Source organism: Urocampus carinirostris, chromosome 10, assembly GCF_059441175.1.
Source record: "Urocampus carinirostris isolate Australia breed hairy pipefish chromosome 10, RoL_Ucar_1.0, whole genome shotgun sequence".
NCBI classification, from domain to species: domain Eukaryota; kingdom Metazoa; phylum Chordata; class Actinopteri; order Syngnathiformes; family Syngnathidae; genus Urocampus; species Urocampus carinirostris.
The window spans coordinates 22,065,246-22,085,618 of NC_142358.1; the positions used below are offsets into that span (position 1 = coordinate 22,065,246).

General features: G+C 40.2%; 1 protein-coding gene across 2 annotated transcripts in view; it reads left to right on the top strand.

Moving 5' to 3' along the window:
* Positions 1-19,378, top strand: part of ssh2a (slingshot protein phosphatase 2a) — a 54,063-nt gene extending 34,685 nt beyond the window's left edge. For both annotated transcript variants that reach the window (XM_088345626.1, XM_088345625.1), the window contains exons 3-15: positions 3,379-3,488; positions 3,907-3,971; positions 5,343-5,464; positions 5,615-5,680; positions 5,749-5,814; positions 6,404-6,598; positions 10,149-10,242; positions 11,834-11,962; positions 12,142-12,188; positions 13,823-13,969; positions 14,415-14,615; positions 14,696-15,473; positions 16,653-19,378. In XM_088345626.1, the coding sequence (XP_088201752.1) occupies positions 3,379-3,488; positions 3,907-3,971; positions 5,343-5,464; positions 5,615-5,680; positions 5,749-5,814; positions 6,404-6,598; positions 10,149-10,242; positions 11,834-11,962; positions 12,142-12,188; positions 13,823-13,969; positions 14,415-14,615; positions 14,696-15,473; positions 16,653-17,825 (3,193 nt within the window). In that variant the 3' untranslated portion in view covers positions 17,826-19,378. The remainder of the gene's footprint in view (positions 1-3,378; positions 3,489-3,906; positions 3,972-5,342; positions 5,465-5,614; positions 5,681-5,748; positions 5,815-6,403; positions 6,599-10,148; positions 10,243-11,833; positions 11,963-12,141; positions 12,189-13,822; positions 13,970-14,414; positions 14,616-14,695; positions 15,474-16,652) is intronic.
* Positions 19,379-20,373: the final 995 nt, after the last annotated feature.

Genomic DNA, 20,373 nt, shown 5'->3' on the forward strand with positions numbered 1-20,373 from the left:
GCTAAACTCTCTTAATTTTAATTCATTTTCCAACCGCTTATATCTACTAAGTTGGCGGTGTAGTTATTCATTAAGTTTAACTTTAATCTCTTTTTGTTTAATGAGCATTCTCTACCACAAATACAATTTAATTGTTAATGGCATTCTTTATTCCGAAAATAAAAATGCCAAAACATAAACTTTAATAGTAACAGTTGTTTAAATATGAATCATTTAAACGAGAATATTCCACAAGTCTGGTAGTCTACAGGATAAAGTTTTTTTTATTGTTATTATATTATTATTATTATTATTCTACACATGGTCCAAAAATGTTTGTGTGTATTTTTTGCTATTTTTTCCCTTTTTTATTTTCTTTGTTATTGTATGTTTTTGCCTTGCTGTCGGTCACCCCTCTTGAGTGATATGAACAAGATAGATGGATAGATCTCATTAGCTGCACCGCTTATCCTCAGTAGGGTCGCGGGGGTGCTGGAGCCCATCCCAGCAATCATCGGGCAGTGGGCAGGGGACACCCTGAACTGGTTACCAGCCAATCGCAGGGCATAGATAGATAGATATTATTCTTTATTATGAACAGTTGTACTATACTGTGTAGTCTTTATAATGGACAATGTGATGACATAATTATATATAGAGGGCAGCGTAGTAGTAAGCGCATATGTGGCACAGTCCTGAGGTCATGGTATCAAACCTTCCTGTGTGGCGTTTGCATGTTCTCCCCATGCTTGCAAGGGTTTCCTACGGGCACTTTGGTTTCCGCCCACATTCCAAAACCATGCTTGTCGGATTAATTGGCCGGTCCAAATTGTCCCTAGATGTGAATGAGCAAGTGAGTTGTCTATGTGTGCTCTGCAACTGGCCGGCAACTAGTTCAGGGTGTCCCCTTCCCGCTGCCCGAAGATACCTGGGATGAGCTCCAGCACCCCTGCGACCCTACTGAGGATAAGCGGTGCAGACAATGTATATATATATATATATATATATATATATATATAACACATTCATACCTCTACTTACGAACGTCTCTACGATTAAACAGACCAGACAATATATATATATATATATATATATATATATATATATATATATATATATATATATATATATATATATTCTGTCATTTTATATATATAACTAGTCAAAACAACATTTGAGACTATACAATGTATAACATACAGTATTGGAATCACCACCTTATCAAAGTTCCCTGGCTTCTCTGCTACCAAAAACTAGATGTGTTATAAAAAGTATTGTGACTATTATTGTGTCTTGCATCAATCACTGTGTTGTTAGTATGTGGCCATTGAAGCAAACAGGTTTTTTTGTTGGTGTGTTTGTTTTTTGACTTAATCACTGATGTTCTATCAAAAGAGCACAATGCAACCTGCTTCACAGTTTTTTTCTTTTGGTAGAGTTACAGTTGTATTTTGTATTATTTTCTGCTTTGATCCTGACCTAATAACCTCATTAGTGTTAGTGCTGACTTAAATAAAAATTGCATTCATTTTGACTTTGGATCCGGTTTGACTTGTGTTCATAAACGTGACAGTGAGTCTCAGTTGCATTTGTGATCATTGTGCACATTTACATACTCCTATAGTGTGCAAATTACTATTACACATAAGGGCGTATGCTTGTTTAATAGTGCCACCTGAATGCTAGAGGGCTTTCTCTTGCTGTGTCACCTACTTTAAAGGTATTCCCAAATTTTGAAATATGCAAATTGTGAGGACATAGTACATGGTATTTGCATACAACCTATATATATGAGCTACAGGTTACTGGGCCATGTGGTATCTCTAAAATAAAATAAAATAAAAACAATGCCTCACACTTGCTCACTACAAAAACTGAGAATAATTGAACCCACTGTGTTGGTCTGCCAAAACACTGACTTGACCTTTATGTGTCACTCTTAGCACAGTGACCTCAGTCATGCTTAACAGGATAAAGCGTTCTAAAGGGGAACTGAGAACCACCTTTGGTCCAGGGATTTGGGTGCCGGCCAATTTTTATCCCAGTCAAACATTGTGGAGGAGGGGGCTGACTCCCTCTTCCCGCTTAGACCCTCTTGTCTCCTCCCAATGCCGCGATCCCTCTTAGCCCGCAGCTGCTACAGTGAATGTGTTTAGTGTGAGTATTCCAGCTGTGTGTAGGAGACCAGAACATAGTGTTCTGGGTTCACATTTGGGTTTGTTTTTGTTCTGATTAGGGGTGCCTCTTGCCAAGAAAGCTTGAGTCAAAGACACGGACAATGACATAATCATGTGACCACACCACTCATATACATGAGATGAAATAAATGAGAAAGGTCCATAAAACACTGAATATGGGTATTTTTGAGCTCTCCCATTTTAAGATAAGATAAGATGATCCTTTTGTTACAGCAGTAAGACGGTGAATAATGAATAAGAGCTAAGAATATGAACAGTATAAACAAGTATTTAGAAATATAAAAAATAAAAACCAGAATATTTCCAGACAGTGCGTAACATTTGACCACTAGATGTTGCTGTAAATAACTGAGAATGAGTGCTAAAAGCACAAGGGAGTGTACAAACTATTTAGATTTAAAGTCACCAAAATGTAACATTTTTTGCAAAGCTTTTCGCAAAGAAAAAAACATGAAAATAGGAGGAGAAATGGGATGGAAGAAAAGAAAGAAATGTAAATGGTAAAGAAAGAAGGAAAAAATGTGAGAAGGAAAGAAATAATTAAACAATAAAGAAAATAATGAAGAAATTGGGAAGTAAAAAGAGAATGGGAGAAAGAGAAACAGAGGAATAAACTAAATACAGAAAAACAAAGAAAGAAAATAGGGGTAAAGAAAGCAAGAAGGAAAGGGGACAAGAAATGGTAAGAGTACCTCAAAGTAAGAGGGAAAGGGGAAAAGAAAGAAAGAAAAGGGAAAGAGGAAAAACAAAGGGGAAACTGCAAATATAGACATAAACAAGAATAGGGAAAATAGAAGGAATAAGGGGAGAAGAAAAAGGGAAAAAGAGGAAAAAAAGTGGACAAAAGGTTGTTCTTTGTTTTTTCAGAGTACCGTTGGCAGCAAGATGGCAGGCAATCATGTCATGTCTCTCTACGTGAGCCTCGCGATATGCAAAAAAAAACACAAATTTCTGGACCTACCAATATTTAAGAAATATATATGTTTATATGATATTTAATGTATTTTTGCCTCAATATAGATAGAAAAAAAAATATGAATAATCATTTATTTACTACTAAGAGGCGGTAAATAATACACACTGGCCCTTTGAGATTTTTGGGCCAGTTATATTAAAAAAAAAAAAAAAAAACTTTACTTTTACTAAATATTTTAAAATAATCAGTGCTTAACCTATGTGACTATTTTATGTATCTCCTCAGTATCAGCGAGAGCTTCCTCACAGTCAAAGGTGCGGCCCTTTTCCTTCCAAGAGGTAATAGCCCCACGCCAAACAATTCTCATATCAGCCAGCGCTGGAACAAGCACACAGGTGAACAAAATATGTATACACATGCACAGTGTTAATAATATAAATATATGTCTTTATTTAGCTCTTGTTTTTTTTTCAAGCATCATATGTACGGTAAACAGAATACTTTTACCAGTGTTATTTCTTAAAGCCTATGTCTTTTTGAAAATCTATCAAGATTTGTTTGGTCTGTAACAAGTGGTGACACAGTAATACAGAACGTGTCTTTAAAAAAGGGGAGCACCATTGTTTTATTCAGAAAAAAAGGCTCCCCCGCTTTATTTAGAGACACAATAGTTACAATAGAGCCGAAACAGCCTATGGCAAAACGAAACAGTATCTTGGTTCTAACGTTCACTTCTAACTGCCAAGAATGTCCGGTAAAAAATATGAAAGCGAAACCCAAATGATTGTGTTTTTGTTTTGTGTTTTCTGCTAGGGGACCTTCAAAAACATCTCCAGACTATGTTCACTGTCCTACGGCCAGAGGATACAATCCGTTTGGTACGTATTACTGAGACACACTTTTTCATACAGGCTGACACACTTTCCTGAAATGTGCCGAATAACTGAAGTCCACAGAGACCTCTACTTGGCGCTTCACTTATCGCTGGTTCACTCCTTTGCAGGACTTTTTTAAACGAAAATAGATCGGATAAGAAAAAAACTAAAGGATGATTCCCGCTCCAATGAGTAACGTTTCAGGCAGCCAAGATTTAAGCTGATTGGCCAGCGCCCCTTGAGATATCGGATGCTGACTGGCCAATTCATAGCATAGCATCTTTTATACTGTATTGTCACCGGACACCTGTTCTGCTTTCCTCTCTGAATCCCTACATCTCGGTCAGAAGAGTTTGTGTCCCGCCCCCTTTGTCTGCTAAACCCTTTGTTCTCTCTCTCTCTAACTCTTGCGCTCTCAGTCGGTAAGGCTTTAATCAAGGTGTGCGGAAAAAAAAAAACATTGATTAATTTAAAATGTGTCCCTTTTACCTCTCTCTCTCGCTCTCTCGCTCTCTCTCTATCTCTCTATCTCTCTCTTTATCTCTCTCTCTCTATCTCTTATCTCTTTATCTCTCTCTCTTTATCTCTTTCTTTATCTCTTTATCTCTCTCTCTCTCTCTTTATCTCTCTCTTTATCTCTCTCTTTATCTCTCTCTTTATCTCTCTCTTTATCTCTCTTTATCTCTTTATCTCTCTCTTTATCTCTCTCTATCTCTTTCGTTAGCAGGTCCGCTTCAATGTAGGTCAAAAAAAAACCCCAAAAGAAACATTGACTAATTTGAAATTCACATTTCACATTTTTGGATCAAAATATTTTCTATTTGTTCGTTCTCTCAGTCAGCAAGTTCACTCTAATGAAGGCCTCCCAAAAAAGGGTGTGGCACAACTTTGCGAATTTTCACTTTATGCGGATGGTTCTGGTCGAGGGATCTCTGTATCTAAGAGTTGGTTAAAACATATAATGTGTTAAACTCTACATAATACATACTACGTAAAAGTTGTAACTTGCATCGATGCAAAGTGTTTTTTTCATTATTTTTTTCTCTACTCATCTATTAAGAGATAAATTATTTGGTGGCTTTATGCCCATACACCATAGCCATATTTGTGCAGGGCAGTACTGAGACATTAGATTCAAAGTTGTACAGGCTTCTGTCAAGTTTGGTGCCTAAAGTAAAAGCTAAAGCTAATGAAGTGATCACAAACATAATCTAACCAAATTGATCACCAGCAAAACAAGTTTAAGATACAGTATTTACTATGGACCGCTTTTGGGAAAAGCACATAGCTGTTGACTAATTTAAGCAATAAATTTAAACAGTGCTATACACGAAAATGAGTCAGGATCTTTGTTTTCTCTTTCTTACTTGTCAGGCTGTGCGTCTGGAGAGTTCCTATGCTCAGGTAACCCGTTACATGGTGGTGGTCTCCACCAATGGTAGACAGGACACAGAAGAGTCCATTGTGCTCGGCATGGACTTCTATTCTTCTGACAGGTTTGTTGCACACAATTGTAATAAAATCATGTTAGTGATCCAGCCTAATTAGAAAAAAATTAAAGATTATCACACGAAAGCATGGCCGGTGCAAATTTGTTATTTTCCCCTTGCTCTGATGTTAACCATGCAGTCTAATGTCCCTTCCAGTTGCTGTACTGTGGGCCTAGTTCTACCTCTGTGGAGTGACACGCTGATCCATTTGGATGGCGACGGGTACGTCGTAGTTTATACCTTTTTGGCTGTGAGTCTGCTGCTTTTCTTAAAAAGTCCTACTTTTGCAGAGGTTTCAGCGTGTCGACTGTGAATCGAGTTCATGTTTTCAAGCCAGTCTCAGTCCAGGCAATGTGGTGAGATTTTTTTTTTTTTCTTTGCTTACTGCAAAAATATTTTTGAAGTTAAATTCATGTTGGTTCATTCTCAACCAAGGCTCTTTCTCCCTGTAATTCCAGAAAGGGCTGTATGGAGAAAAATCGAACAATTCAAGAAATAATTTAGCATTGTTCATATTTAGTTTTTTGAACTGTCTGAAATCCTAATGGTATTGTGTATGCTAAGATCAGGCCTGCTGTCTTTGCATATGCCTCCCTAAACAAGTGTCTGTTCTTCTTGTTACTGTTTCCAAAATGTGCTGCTTCTTCGTTATATCTTTTAAAATAGTAATAATACTACTTTTTATTTTGAATCAGGCCGCTGTAGCAGAATATAAAACAGTGATATCAATCGAAACAAAAAACAAAAACAATAAATACAAATTTAAAAAAACACTTTAAAAACAAGGAGACTCTGTGTTTTATGGTTATGATCAGTCTTTGATAGTTAAGCAAGTCTGAAAAGGTGGTTATACACTGTTTATGCAACTTATCTCCTCTGAAAGCTATGACCTTCTCAAGAAGCTCCATAATGATATAGAATGCTTGTTTTGGTTTCCTACGTCAGGTCTGCCCTTCAGTCACTCCACAAAGCCTGCGATGTTGCCCGCTGCAACAATTACTACCCAGGCAGCCTGTTCCTGACATGGGTCAGCTATTACCAGAGCAGGATCTCCTCCAACCAGTTCTGCATCAATGAGTGGAATGCCATGCAGGATGTGGAATCACACCGTGCCAACTCACCTGTTCTCTTCACAGACTTGTGAGTAAAAAAAATGCTCACACTCATAAGGTGTAATTAATGTGTTCTTCAAACCGCCTATAATTGATTCCCACAAGTCTATTACAGTGTTGTTTACATGTTTACCCAAAACTATCTCCAGAGGGTACATGTGCTCAGCATTGCCCAACACTATGTCACGTTCGGACCGCGTTGCTTCATTTTCCACAGAACACAAAACAGGAGCGTCACACATGTTTTATTATGAACTTAGGGCAATAAAAAATCGACAGACGCAGACCAAGTAAACTAACACGTGAACGTAACTATTTCTTGTTCACAAACACGTGCTCCTTGGCACACTTTTATGACAGCGTTGTCAACAGGCCCTTAAGGAAGTACTGGAATTACTGGTGGTTACCATGACAGATTTATGGTTTACTTATAGCAAGGAAATACCTGCATGCAGCACATGTAGTCATGTGCCGCTTGTAGCATACTGGTTTCTCATTCACAATCTTAAGTGTCCAAAATAAACAGAGGTTTTAGATATCTGGGTTTCCATTTTGAAATGTTTAGTCCAGACACATGGATAGCTAGAGAGAAGCTGGAGAGAAAAATACAGGTAGAAGGCACACAGCCGATGGCAGCGTACAATTTAAGTAGAACTGTTCTGCTTGAATAAAAACGTTGTGAACCGGGGAAAAGCAAACGTGGCTGTTCACCAAAGCAAAAGAAAATAAAGCAAGAGAGTAAAGACACATGTTGTCCTCCTGGGAACATAAACCCATCAACCTTTCCGAGCAATGAGTGTGTTTGTTTTGGCGTCAACTTAATAAGGTGGCCACCCTTGCTTTATGAGCACTACGCACACATGTGCACACAGTGTTTTGACAGTAGGGTCATCGGGCTCAAGCTCTTCCATATATTGTCTTTTTAATGCACGGATCAGGGCACCTAGCAATGGCCGGCCCTGCTGCTTGGGGATGGCCCCCTTCCAGCAGCAGGTTCAAAGATGGTTTGGATGCTGGACAACACAGACCACAAATCAGTCAGTTGTCACCATGAGCACCAATGAGAATTATTGTTATTATAATTGATACTTTTATGATATAGTATGCTGAAAATGTATGGAGACAGCAATAAAGATGATGTTGACTGTGAAAAAAGTCATGGTGATGATGATGAAGTGACTTTGCATCCACAGAACCTATTTAAATATGTACATTTGTGAGGTGTTTGTTATATGTAAAGCCACAGCAGATCTAGCCGTCAGACACAATTAGTAGAAAAGTCAAATGCGGTTGGATTAAATAAGCATATGCTTCTTCCTATTCCTTTTTGGACATGTTGCATAAACATTGTTTTTATTTTTTTGACTTGTTTTGTTTTATTCTTGGGTTTTTTTCATTTTCAAAGTAAAGTTTCATTCATTAATGTACTGCAAGGCGACCTATTTTACTTTTGACAATGGAACTTTAGATTTCTCTTTGGTATTATCATTTTTACTATGGTATGTGATATCAGGAATACTAGAGTGTTATTTTCTTGTTTAATAGAGTAGAAACTAGTTTTGGTCATTGATAAACACGTAGTAAATATTGCATGACATGGGACTCCAGAATAAACATGATACATAAGATGGACTGAAAAGATAAAATAAGATTGCCAAAAATATTTACGGTAGTGCTCAATATCATATTTTAAGGGGGAAATGAACACCCCAAAGAATTTGCACTACAATTTGACATTTGCCACCACTAGTTTCATGATGATAAATTATACATACCGTTTTAGCTAGAAATCTTCAAAAACCTTGATCGCTATAAGTGTATTTTCTTATATCATTTTTAAACTTTGTTTTCCAGTAAAATGAGAAAAATATTTATCAAAATAACCCAAATTATATGGCATGACCAATATCAGTAGATTATTTCACCCAATACAGGTAATAAGACTTGAAATGATGTACCTTTCTTGGAAGACATTGCCATATTGTGATACCGCAGCAGAGCTATCAACCTTATAAAAGGACTCCTCTCACTAAGGCATCTGCCTCTTTGACCTGTTGCCCTCTGGTAGGCGCTACAGGTCTTTTAAAGCAAAGACAAACGGGCTCAGAGACAATTTCTTCCCCAGGGCCATCGCCACCCTAAACAAGCGTGCAAAACTGTGACTTATTCGGGAATTTTCTTTGCCGCTAAATATCTTTGCACTACTTTTCATTGCACTGTTACAATGCACTATTTATTTATGACACTGGTATTATACCCCTAGCCAGACTCTAAGCACTACGTCTTAAACATGTTTGCCTATTTATCTTGACAGTCTTTTATCTTATTTCTCTCTTTTCTCTTTCTCTCGCTTTATAATATATACATACTTAAAAAAATGTTAGAGTACTTTGTTGGAAAAAACTTTCTGTTTCTGGCTTTCGCAACGTTGCTGACGCACAGGTGAAGAAGTGGAGAAACTGTTTAAACTATCAGAATGCACTATGCAAATCAGTGTTTCTGGCACCGTGATTAAAAATATTGTGATCATTAAATAAGCTCTAATGCCTTTTTGTATGTCTTCTGTGTCACTAGATGTGTAGTAGTTCGAATCCCGTTGCATACGATATATTGAGATTTGGATCAGCAATGATTCTCAATTGATTAATCATTGCTCAAATAAGGACTTAAACCGTAAAACTCCTTGTGGCAACACACACCCATAAATATTGTATGCATTTTGAATGTTATCCGCACTATACAAGGCGCACCGGGTCATAAGGCGCACTTCCAAATTTCTGGCCATTTTAGGATTTTTATAGTGGGTGACTTATAGTCACATATAAGCATTTTTTATTTATATTTTTTATTTTTTTACAAATGCATGTAGTATTTTTCTTTATGCGTTTTGAAACATCTAGGGACCAGTTCTCTCTTTGAAAAAAATACACCAAGTCAGAGAATGCAATATATTTCATCATAATCCCCATCATTCATTGCACATTACGTATCTGTCATGCATATGAAAACAACATTTTCTGTGGTCAGCTGCCTGTAGGCGTACCAAGGCTTTTTGAAGGGTTCAGTCATGACTGGATGCACTGTCTTTGCCAGCAAGGCAAAATAGCCGCTCTCAAGCCTGAGGAATTATTCGGTTGGGGTCATTAAAGGGCCCTGCAAGAGGATAAATGGGACAAATGGCTGAATAATTGTAGAAACTGCCCTTAGCATGACCCGATGCTTAGTAAGAGCAGAAACCCAGAAGGAGCTTTGAAGAAAATAATCAGGTCAATTGAAGTCATCAGTCCTAAGGCAAAAAGTGTCCCCCGGCATAAATCACCAAAACGGTAGCAGACAAGACAGTAAGGGTGTTCTTACAGGGGAATTTTTCTTGTGTGTCACACTTCGATGTTTTCGTCCCACTCGAGTTTCGGGGAAGGGGACAAAACAGTCATTCTTTTGTGGTAGTCATCCCACTGGCACTCAAACAATTGAGTGAACAGAAACTATTTCAGTACCCTAAGACCGATTTTTGCTTGTTTTTTGTTGCGTGTCTAAATTTCATTTATTCTTTTTATCATTTTATTTTTTGTTGACAGGCCCACAGAGAGGGAGCGCACTGAGAGACTAATCAAGATGCGCCTCAGAGAGATCATGATGCAAAAGGACTTGGAGAATGTTACCTGCAAAGAGGTGAGAAATGAAACCTCACTTATGTTTCGCTGATAGAATGTTTGCCTCCTTCTACAGTTTAGTGAAAGTCCTCACAAGGACAAATTTTAGTTACATCTTAAAACTAATTTACTGGCATGGCATTTTTATTAAAGTCATGTCTAGTGTGTGTATGGGGGCTTACTTTCAAAATGTTATCCGTTACAGTTACTAGTTACCTGTTAAAACATTTAATAACTAGCGTAATCCGGATACCATAATATTGCAGTAATGTTACTTGCTTACTTTTAGTTACTCTCAGAAAACTCATATACCAAATATGCTAATAAAAGACAACATAAATATACTATAAATAAAATGTAACATTGATAAAAAGAGGTAGAGGGCACCAAGATCAGGTAGTTGGTTGTAGTCTTACAAGCAAGTGCTGATGTTTTAACTACCTCTGTCTAATGTCCGTGATTAAAATTAGAGAAAGAGCTAGCGCATATTGCTTGCCGGAACATCCGTCCCATGATCCGGATGTTGGTCTCATATGCCACGACACGCCACTGCATATGTACGAAAATGACGCATCTATAGCTCAGACACATGTCAATGCTGAAATACAGCTTTTTCTGAATTATGATACACAATTCATCTATCAGTGCATTAGGTATATGTAAACATAATTTTAAATACAATAGCAATCATTCAAAGTGTTTACTAAATATACCCGTAATTTGTTTTGTTTTTTTCCCCTGTAACTTTAAAGGAATACATTTACATTTTCTTGTATCCTAAATCTAAACTATGTAACGCCGTTGCACATGTTCTGTTACTTCCCAAGCCCGAGAATGTATGCATTCATTTCATCATGTGTAATCTGGCACAATGCCACCCAGAGGTAGGATCATGCCTAAAAAAAACCTCAGGGCCAAGGCCCACGGGTGTTAAAGCAGGACCCAGCCCGAGCCGACCAACTGACTTGATTTTGCAGGACTGACCCCAAAGCAAACTCGAAATTTCATGTTTTATTTGTGTGGACCCGAGAGGAGAGGTGAACAATGATAACAAATTAAAGGTTGTCTTTTGTGACAACATCAACAAGACTGTATAGACATTTTGATCTTTTAGATTTCTGTGTTTGCGGGAGTTTCATGAACAGACAATTTTGTTGACGGAAAACTTTTAAGGCCTCTGTCATTTTGACAGGTTGAAAACTGGGCCATAAACCACAGCAGCAGTACTTCCTTAATAATTTAGATTGGCACTTTAAGAGAGGCAGAGAGAGACAAAGAAGAACAATGACGAGTGAATAATAGACAGTTTAGTATCCACACTTCATGTTCCTATACATCTTTATTAACATTTCTTTTTTAGTAATTCCCGACCCGAATGTAATGATTGACATTTTAGGCCGCATCCGGCCTGAAATTTGGGTCGGGCTGGGGCTTGTTCTTACGATCTTACCTTTAATGAAACCCAATATAAGGAAGATGCATTGATGAATAATTTCCAGTATTTGACACTAATTATTAATCAAGTTGTTTTTTTTTCCTTTACTGTTTAGTATGCAATGTTTTCTACCAAATCTTCTCATCCATAATATTTATATTTTTTAACTGGCTAGATCCGCACTGAGCTGGAGATGCAGATGGTGTGCAATCTGAGAGAATTTAAGGAGTTCATCGACAACGAGATGATTGTGATCCTCGGACAAATGGACAGCCCCACGGAGATCTTTGAACATGTTTACCTGGTGAGAACAAGATTTTTTCTTACTTTTTTGATACTACCACTGGCTGCCAATGCGTCCTCTTCAAGATAACAATTAATGTGATTTGACTCCATCTGAGTCAATAACAGCGGACTGTTTCGAATCTTAACTTGTAACAGAAGATTGGGAAGCTTTGCATTGACGAGTTGTGCTGTCTCCAGGGCTCTGAGTGGAACGCTTCCAACCTGGAAGAGCTACAAAACAGCGGGTAAGACATCTGTTCACGCACTTACTCAGTGCAGAGACAAGCTGTGACGTGCAATAAAAACATTCATTCTTTAGATGTTATTCTCAAGATTTAGTGGAATTTTATTTAAAGCCTGAGCAGTATGTTTGGGTATTTGAACATTGTGTGCACTGCAGACTTTGACCACAGTATTTGGTTGTGGAGATTCAAATGAGTTAAGAGGGACTGGTTGGTGGCGGCGCAGTGGTTAGTGCGTGTGCGGCACAGTTCTGAGGTCATGAGATCGAACCTCCTGTGTGGAGTTTGCATGTTCTCCCCTGTGCTTGTGTGGTCCAAATTGTCCCTAGGTAGGAATGAGCGAGCGAATTGTCTGTTCCTCTGTGCCCTGCATCTGGCTGGCAACCAGTTCAGGGTGTCCCCTGCCCACTGCCCGAGGATGGCCGGGATGGGCTCCAGCACCCCGCAACCCCACTGAGGATAAACGGTGCAGATAATTTATGGATGGATGGGACTGATTGGTTGGCATTTACTAAGCATGAGACAACAAATCTAAATTGATCACTCTGTTCAGTGAAAAACAACCCAATTTAGGTGAAATGATCCACTGCTTTGGTTAATTTGCCCCAGCTTCTTAGTTGTTTTTCACAAACAACTCTCAAAATAGCAACTCACAAATGTGTCATCATTTTGATATCCAAAACACATTGAGCATTAAGTGACAAGGCAATAGAATAAGGTAGCTTGTTTTAAACACATAAACAATGCTACAGACCATATATGTCAAAGTCAAGTCCCGCAGCCCACGTCTTGGACGATCTTGATTCATTATTGTATCATCAACCAGGAATCTTTGTGCATTTCTTTTCACTGTATGTTACATCTTCTTGCACTTTATTGTATTTTAGTGAATTTGACAAAAAATAATGATATAGCAAAATAATACAAAATTGCTATTGCTTTTTTTTTGGAAGTGATTTTAGCCCCCTTGGGCCAAAATGTAATGTAAATGTAATCGGCTACTGAATAATATTGGCTTCTTCCATTTAATGTTCACGTTATGGGGATTTTTATGTCAATGAAATGGTGTGCCATGCTGAAAATGATAAATTACTGACCGAACCATGAGAAAATCTTGCTTTCTTTATCTGATCTTATTGCAATACACTTTGTTAGCTTTTGAGTAAGTTCAATGACGTTCACTAGACAATATGCAGCATTTTAAGATTTTAACATTTGATCAGTTTGGCCCCCGGCTTGTAGCTTTTTTATTTGTTTGTTTTATGGATGATTCCATCCATTTGACTTTTGACTAAATGGGTTGTATTGTACAAAATAAAATTTTCTTGAGAGCAATCCAGACAATGGGTAGTTTTCCCCTAAATTATGTAATTCGATGACAAAAACCTAAGACATTAGGTTGCATTGCAACAAAACACCCCTGAAAAAGACTGGTCAATTTGTTTAAAACAACCCTAGAAATGCTGGCCTGTTGTACAAAATGACAACTCGCTGGGATCATTTTGTAGAAAACAACCCAGAAAGTTGTTTTGATTTGAACTAAGTAGTCCATGTTTTTGTCTAGATTTTGTTATTTTGACACTTGGTTTTAGAGTGATAATGACGACAAAGGTTAACATGCAATTTTCTGTTCCTAGGGTGCGTTACATCCTGAACGTGACCCGAGAGATCGACAACTTTTTCCCGGGAATGTTTGAGTACCACAACATCAGGGTGTATGACGAGGAGGCCACCAACCTGCTGGAGTACTGGAACGAAACCTACAAGTTTATCACCAAAGCCAAGTATGCTTTTTGCACACGCGCGAATACAAAACATCAAATAAATTCAAATCAAGATTTTTTTTTTTCCTCCTGGCTTGGCCCTTTTGCAAAATCATTTACCCAATAACCCGCCAATCAAAGACAAAGTCTAAAGACAATCATATAGAACAGACCTGGGCACTCTGGTACTCAAGGGCTGGATTGCCCCTGTGATTATGGAGATTTATTTTCTCTAACATAGGTAAAACAAAATTCTCAGCTAGTTAGCAAGCTGTCAAAAGCTTGTTAAGGATCCTGGTGGTTCCAATCAACTGTATTGGAGCAGAGAAACCTCACAAATCATGCAGGACACCCTTGAGGAGCGGAGTCCACAAGTCTGATCTAGAAGCTGAATGGGAGAGTCACTAAAATTGGACCAGCCTTTCCCGAGAAGGTGGCTAAGAATTGTTTTGGGCTATTATTACAGAAAAGCTGGTGCTAAGTGTCTGGTCCACTGTAAGATGGGCGTGAGCCGCTCAGCCTCGACGGTCATCGCCTATGCCATGAAAGAGTATGGCTGGTCGCTGGATGCCGCCTTCGAACACGTAAAAGACAGACGAGCTGTCACCAAACCTAATCCTTCTTTCATGAAGCAGCTGGAAGAATATCAGGGAATCCTGCTTGCGAGGTGACCTTTTCATTCCTGTTCTTGCAAGTCTTCTGCTAGGCCGCTTGTGTTTATTGATTTGTGATTTCTTTCTTTTCCAGCAAACAGCGGCATAATAAACTCTGGCGCTCCCACTCAGATAGCGACCTCACCGATCGCCCGGAGCAATTGTGCAAATCATCATCTCACTCGCAGAACAACAACAATAATTCCTCCCCTGCCTTGCATCACTTCCTTGGCGTGGCCGTCCTCCAGGCGCTTGTCTCCGAGCCCACCGATGCCACAAAATCCAGCTGCGACCTCCGCGCACTTTGCGACGATGCTAGCCGTTCCCTAAGCCAAGAGGCGGTGGATTTCGTCACGCCGCCGATCCTCGTTTCCGACCCTCCACCCTCGCTCCGCATTGTCCCCGCAACCCCGGATGTCAAGCGAGCTCACAAGGATCACGAGACGCCCTCATACGACAAACCTCTCGAACTTTTTCTTCACTTCCCCGAGCAAAACAGCTCGAGCGACCTCTCTCCCGTCACAGCCACGTCGTCGGAAGACTCCGAACAGACGCCGTCGGATTTCCAGAGTGAAAAACACGACCTACCTACCCCGGTAGGCGATACCGCCCTGCTCGGGGCATCACCTACGATAGGAGGTAGCGACGATAACAACAACCCGAGCGAGCTGCACGAAGAAGACGGACGCGGCGATGCGGACGGTTCGTCCAATCACAGCTCAGACAGCATCGATTTCTTCAGCGCCAGGGAGAAGTTTCTTTGCTTGGCTCACGAGGACAGAACACAAAAACCGTCAGAGTCAAAGACTTTGATGGACGGTCAGGACGACAGATGCACCGAGGACGACGAGAGTGAACACAGGACAAGTCAGGTGAAAATCTGTTTGTTTTTTGCCTTTACACATACAGTAGGAGAAAATGATTTTATTTTTATAAGTCTAGTCAAAATATGTTCTTGTCTCTAAACTGTACCCTATTTTTGCAATATAAGGAGCACCAGATTAAAAGGTTCTCTCCCCAAATAAATAGTATTTTTTCATATATTTTCTATACGCAAGGCACACCGGAATATATATTTTTTCCTTTTTTTTTTATGTTTATCTTTCGAGTTTGTGAAAACAAATTTTCCCCTGGGGACTATAAAAGTCTCTCGCTCTCTCGCAATATATAAGGTACATGAAGAGGTGACTATAGCAAGAGCTATCGTGTTTATTAGTGTGCTACCATTGGGCTATTTATATGGTATAAATTAGGGTCCCCGGGTTTACACAGCGGCCCTCCTTCCCTTGCAGGTTGCCTCGACTGGTGCCTAGCAGCTGGCTTAGAAGAGTTGAGGAAAAGAACAAAAATCCTTTCCTGTGATATCGATTTGTGTAAATACTTAAGAAAACGGCGAGTATACAAAACACCGCGGTGACGTCTGGCAACATTTCTCAGGGAGAAATTAGTTCATGTTTTTGGCAACATTATTCATTCAATTGAGAGGTTTGACAGTCGGTATTTTATTTAATATTTACAACATACATACAATTTCGATTTTTGCACACACACATCAAGTCCTCAATTTATACATGCGAATTGAACATCAGGGAAAGTTACCTATCAAAAACTCTACACTTCTCTATCTGCATCGTCAGCGTAAATGTCCGGTCGTTAAAGTTACCTTTAAACCCCAAGGAACGATGACAAGCGAATGCCAAGGCGCAGCCCTCATTCTCGTTTTTGCATAAATACTGTATGTGATTAGCTTTGAAATCGATTGAATGTTCACATGATCCTCAAACATGTTACCTTGGCTAATTGGGGCAGGACACAAATACGCCAAAGATGAAAACATCACCCTCCACCACTCCCCCAGGTGCGTTCTGTAGTTCAGAATTTACGGTGCAAACTCAAATGGAGACATTCCTTCCACCTTTTTCAGTCCAATATTAGTAGGCTTATTGATAATCACCAAGAGCAAAATTGATTCATATTCTCAAACAACAAATTGCTAGCCATTATAAACCTGTGTCATGGCAAAATACATGTATTCTCTTGTCTCCCTGCAGTCTCCGACCAGTGACGACAAGTCGAGCCCCGACAGTCTTCATCTGCCCCAGCACGACAACGGAATTTCAGTACGACACATTGTCACCGAAATCGAAGCTATATGCCATCCCGCAACTTCCTTGCCCTCACCCACCCAGTCACCTCTGTCGCCGCCACCTGGACCCTCCCAGGACCTCCCTCTCGACCAAACGGATCCTCCGCAAGGGACTGCACCTGATGTCTGTTTGTGCGACCCACCGGCTGGCTCTGTGCGGCGGGCCACTGAGCAGCTGGAGCTAAAGTTGAAGCAGGAAATAGAGACGGCATCGGCACAGCGTTCCTTGCTGCCGTCCCCGTGCGAGGAACATAATCCTGTCCGGACGCCTGAGAATCAGAATGGACTAGAAACGGGCAACCTCCAAAACATATTAGATCCTCTACTACATCCTCTAACAAATACGGTAGATTCCTCAACTCAATATACCTCAACAGACTGTGGACTACAAATATGCTTAGATGGGGTCACCATCCAAGAGTCCGACCCCGACGAGAACCTGTCCGGGTGCGTTTCTGAATGCCCCGCCCAACAGCGGCTGGCTCGCAGCAGCAAGGACCTCGAGAGGATTCGGGAGACGTTGCGAGAACTGCAGGCCTTTCTCCACGATGGTGTCTTAGACGTGTCTGATATAGGCTGTCCTCGCATCACAGAACCAGAACAACGTCCTGGCCCGGGACCACAAGTCAAACAAGACTGGAAGAGTCACTCTGAACCCGCCGGTTGGCACCGAGCCATCCAGCTGGAGGCTCGTCTTCGCCAAGCGGGCCTTACCCCGCCCTCTCTCATGAAGAGATCAGCTTCCTTGGCAAAACTGGACCGCCTGGAATTGTCAGCCAACGACCTGAGGCAACACACCCAAACGGCAACGACGACCGCTCGCTCCCACAACGTTCCCCGTACGTCGCTGCCTCACTCGGACGACACGTGGAAGAAGCAGAAAGTTCTCCCGGGAGATGTTTCTTCACGTTTCTCTCACGAAGATCTTTCTACGCCCCTCTCTGCTGAGGAGGGTGGCGGCGGTTCGCTCGCGTCTTCGCCACGGCAACAGGGGAGAGCTCACCCTTCGAGACGACCGAGGAAAACCGAGAGAAAACAGCGAGCCGCCGTCGCGACCCTGCCCTACAACACCATGTGAACTCAAGTTAACTCACTGGAATGGACTCTGCACCATGTGTACCAACGGGACGTGTAACATGGGCTGCATGCGTGTAGGGTATGAGGAATTGTGACTGACGTGATTCTTTGGAACGCCATTTGAGGATATTTGGTCATCTTTAATCAACTCTTAAGACTATTTCATTGGAACAACTAAGTCATCTGTACCGTATTTTCCCTACTAAAGGGCACTACCCCTCTTAAAAAAGTCTTCTTTTTCATACTTAAGGCACACCAAACTATAAGGCGCATGAAGTATGAGACCAGAGTAAGAGTTACCGACACATGTATAACTATTGGGTGGCTCTTTATACATTAACAACGTATAATAGTGCAATGATTAATGAGACAACAACTATCGCTGATAAGAATTGCAAAAAAAATGTCTGCAACGGGAATCGAAACAGGGTCTTGGGTGCAGGAGCACGAAAGGTTTACCACTCGACCACTAGAGGTACGTATGACATACGAAAAGGTGTTTCTCACAGTGCCAGAAAGACTTATTATTGCATTCTGATGAGTTAAACAGTCTTATATGTATACCTACGTAAAAATTCTTGTATAGTATTTTGTTGAAAGACTGTTTCTGTTTTTCACGTTATTATCGCAGAAGAAGTGGAAAGACTCTTAAAATGGGTGTTTCTTGCACCGTGAGTCAAATAGCGTGATGATTAGATAAACTCAAATGCCTTTTCAGAATGTCTCTGTACCACTGCAGGTTTACTTGTAAAGGGTTGTCACTTTCACAGCTACGACCCAGGTTCGAATCCACTCGCGAAGAATGTTTTGCGATTCGGGCTGGCGCTGATCGTCGTTTGATCAATCATTGCTCGAATACCGAAGTACACCGTAAATTCTCGTGTCGTAATGCACGTCTATAAACACTGTGTGCTTTTCCAATCTTATCCACTGTATTCTGTGGTATATAAGGCGCACTTTTAAATTTCTTGCCATTTTGGGGGTTTTGGGTGCCTCGTGTAGTATGGAAATTACGGTATTTTAGGGGAAAAAAAGACATCATTGAACTGGTAAATAAATGCCATTGGAATCAAGACGACCTCATATTTGACTGCCAATCTCACACATTGCACTCGACTGCTCGTTTAAACGTCTGTACTGTTTGTGAAGAGTACGTTTGTTTATGTGTGGGAGCAAAACCTCAAGCTAGCTCCTCGCTGTCCCTTCATGCATACAGTGAAACCACTCTGTGTCCTGGTTGCCTTTTTGTTTTTTTTTGTTTCTGTATAGAATAAATGTTCAGTGCATGCGTGTGACCTTCACTGCTAAATGTAAAGACTCCAAGAGGGCTTTTTCTCAAAACATGCACTTTACTGTTTTGATTTATCTCCAAGAATGTTTTGCACTGATGTCAAAGAGGCTCGTTCGGCTCTTTTGTTCTCCGTTGTTTTGTTTATATTTTCATAATTGGACAATTGTTTTTTATTAAATATTTTTAATAATCCAGGACAAACTGGAAATTGTTCTGTACTTTTTTTTTATATATTCATATTAAAGACTGTTGGTTTGTTTTGACTCAGGTGTTATTTCTTTCCAAAGACGCAAGTACTTGACTGCTACCGCCATCTGCTGGAGGGATAGGAATTTCTTTTTGGGTTTTTTTTGTTTGTTTTTTTAGAAAACGGGCTTTTCGGCTCCTAGACGGGTCTTTGCCAATAATAATGGAAAAAATATTTACCAAACTAATTTGAAAGTGTATTATCCCTACATATGATTATGACCTTTATTGTTTCGGTATACAGTAAAGTTTTACATCATTTAAACTCTCAAATGGTGTACAGCACAGTATACTTAAGCAAGATGACGCCACTCATATTGACCAATCACGTGCGCCTTTGAGAGGGAGAAAGAGCTAGAGATAGAAAGATAGAGCTAAATGGACGAAGAAAGGAAAAGAACGAGAGAGAGAGAAAGTGAGGGAGGGACAGAGTAAATGCGAAGGAAAAAGAGAGAGAGGGAGAGGAATTTAAATATATTGTACAGTGATAGAGAAATAGTGAGAAGGGGAGAATAGAGAGTGAAAGATAGAGAAAGTGAGAGGAAAGGGAAAGAGGGAAATAAAAAGACCGAGAAAGTGATTGAGAAATAGGGGGAAAGAAGAGGGAAAGTAAGCGAGAGAGATAAGGAGAAAAGGAGAGAGAGTGAAATGTGAAGGACAGAGAGTGAGAGAAAGGGATGGAGAAAGAAACCCGGAGATGAGAGAGGGAAAGCAGGAGAGAGTAAAATGCGAAGAAGACAGAGTGGGATAGGGAGAGAAATAGACAAATACGGTGATTGAAAGAAAAAGAGATGATAGTGAAAGCGAGTGATTGAGAAAAGGGAATGGGGGAAAGGAGAGAGAGTGTGAAAGAGAAAGCAAAGAGAGTAAAATGCGAAGAAAAGGAGAGAGACAATTTCGAATGGAGCCGGCTCATAGGGCCGCTTCGTTCGCGATGTATCACTCGGGCGAACTGAAGCGGCGCGTCTCCGCGGGGAGTCTGTCAGCGCTGACATTTTCCCATTTGCTCCGT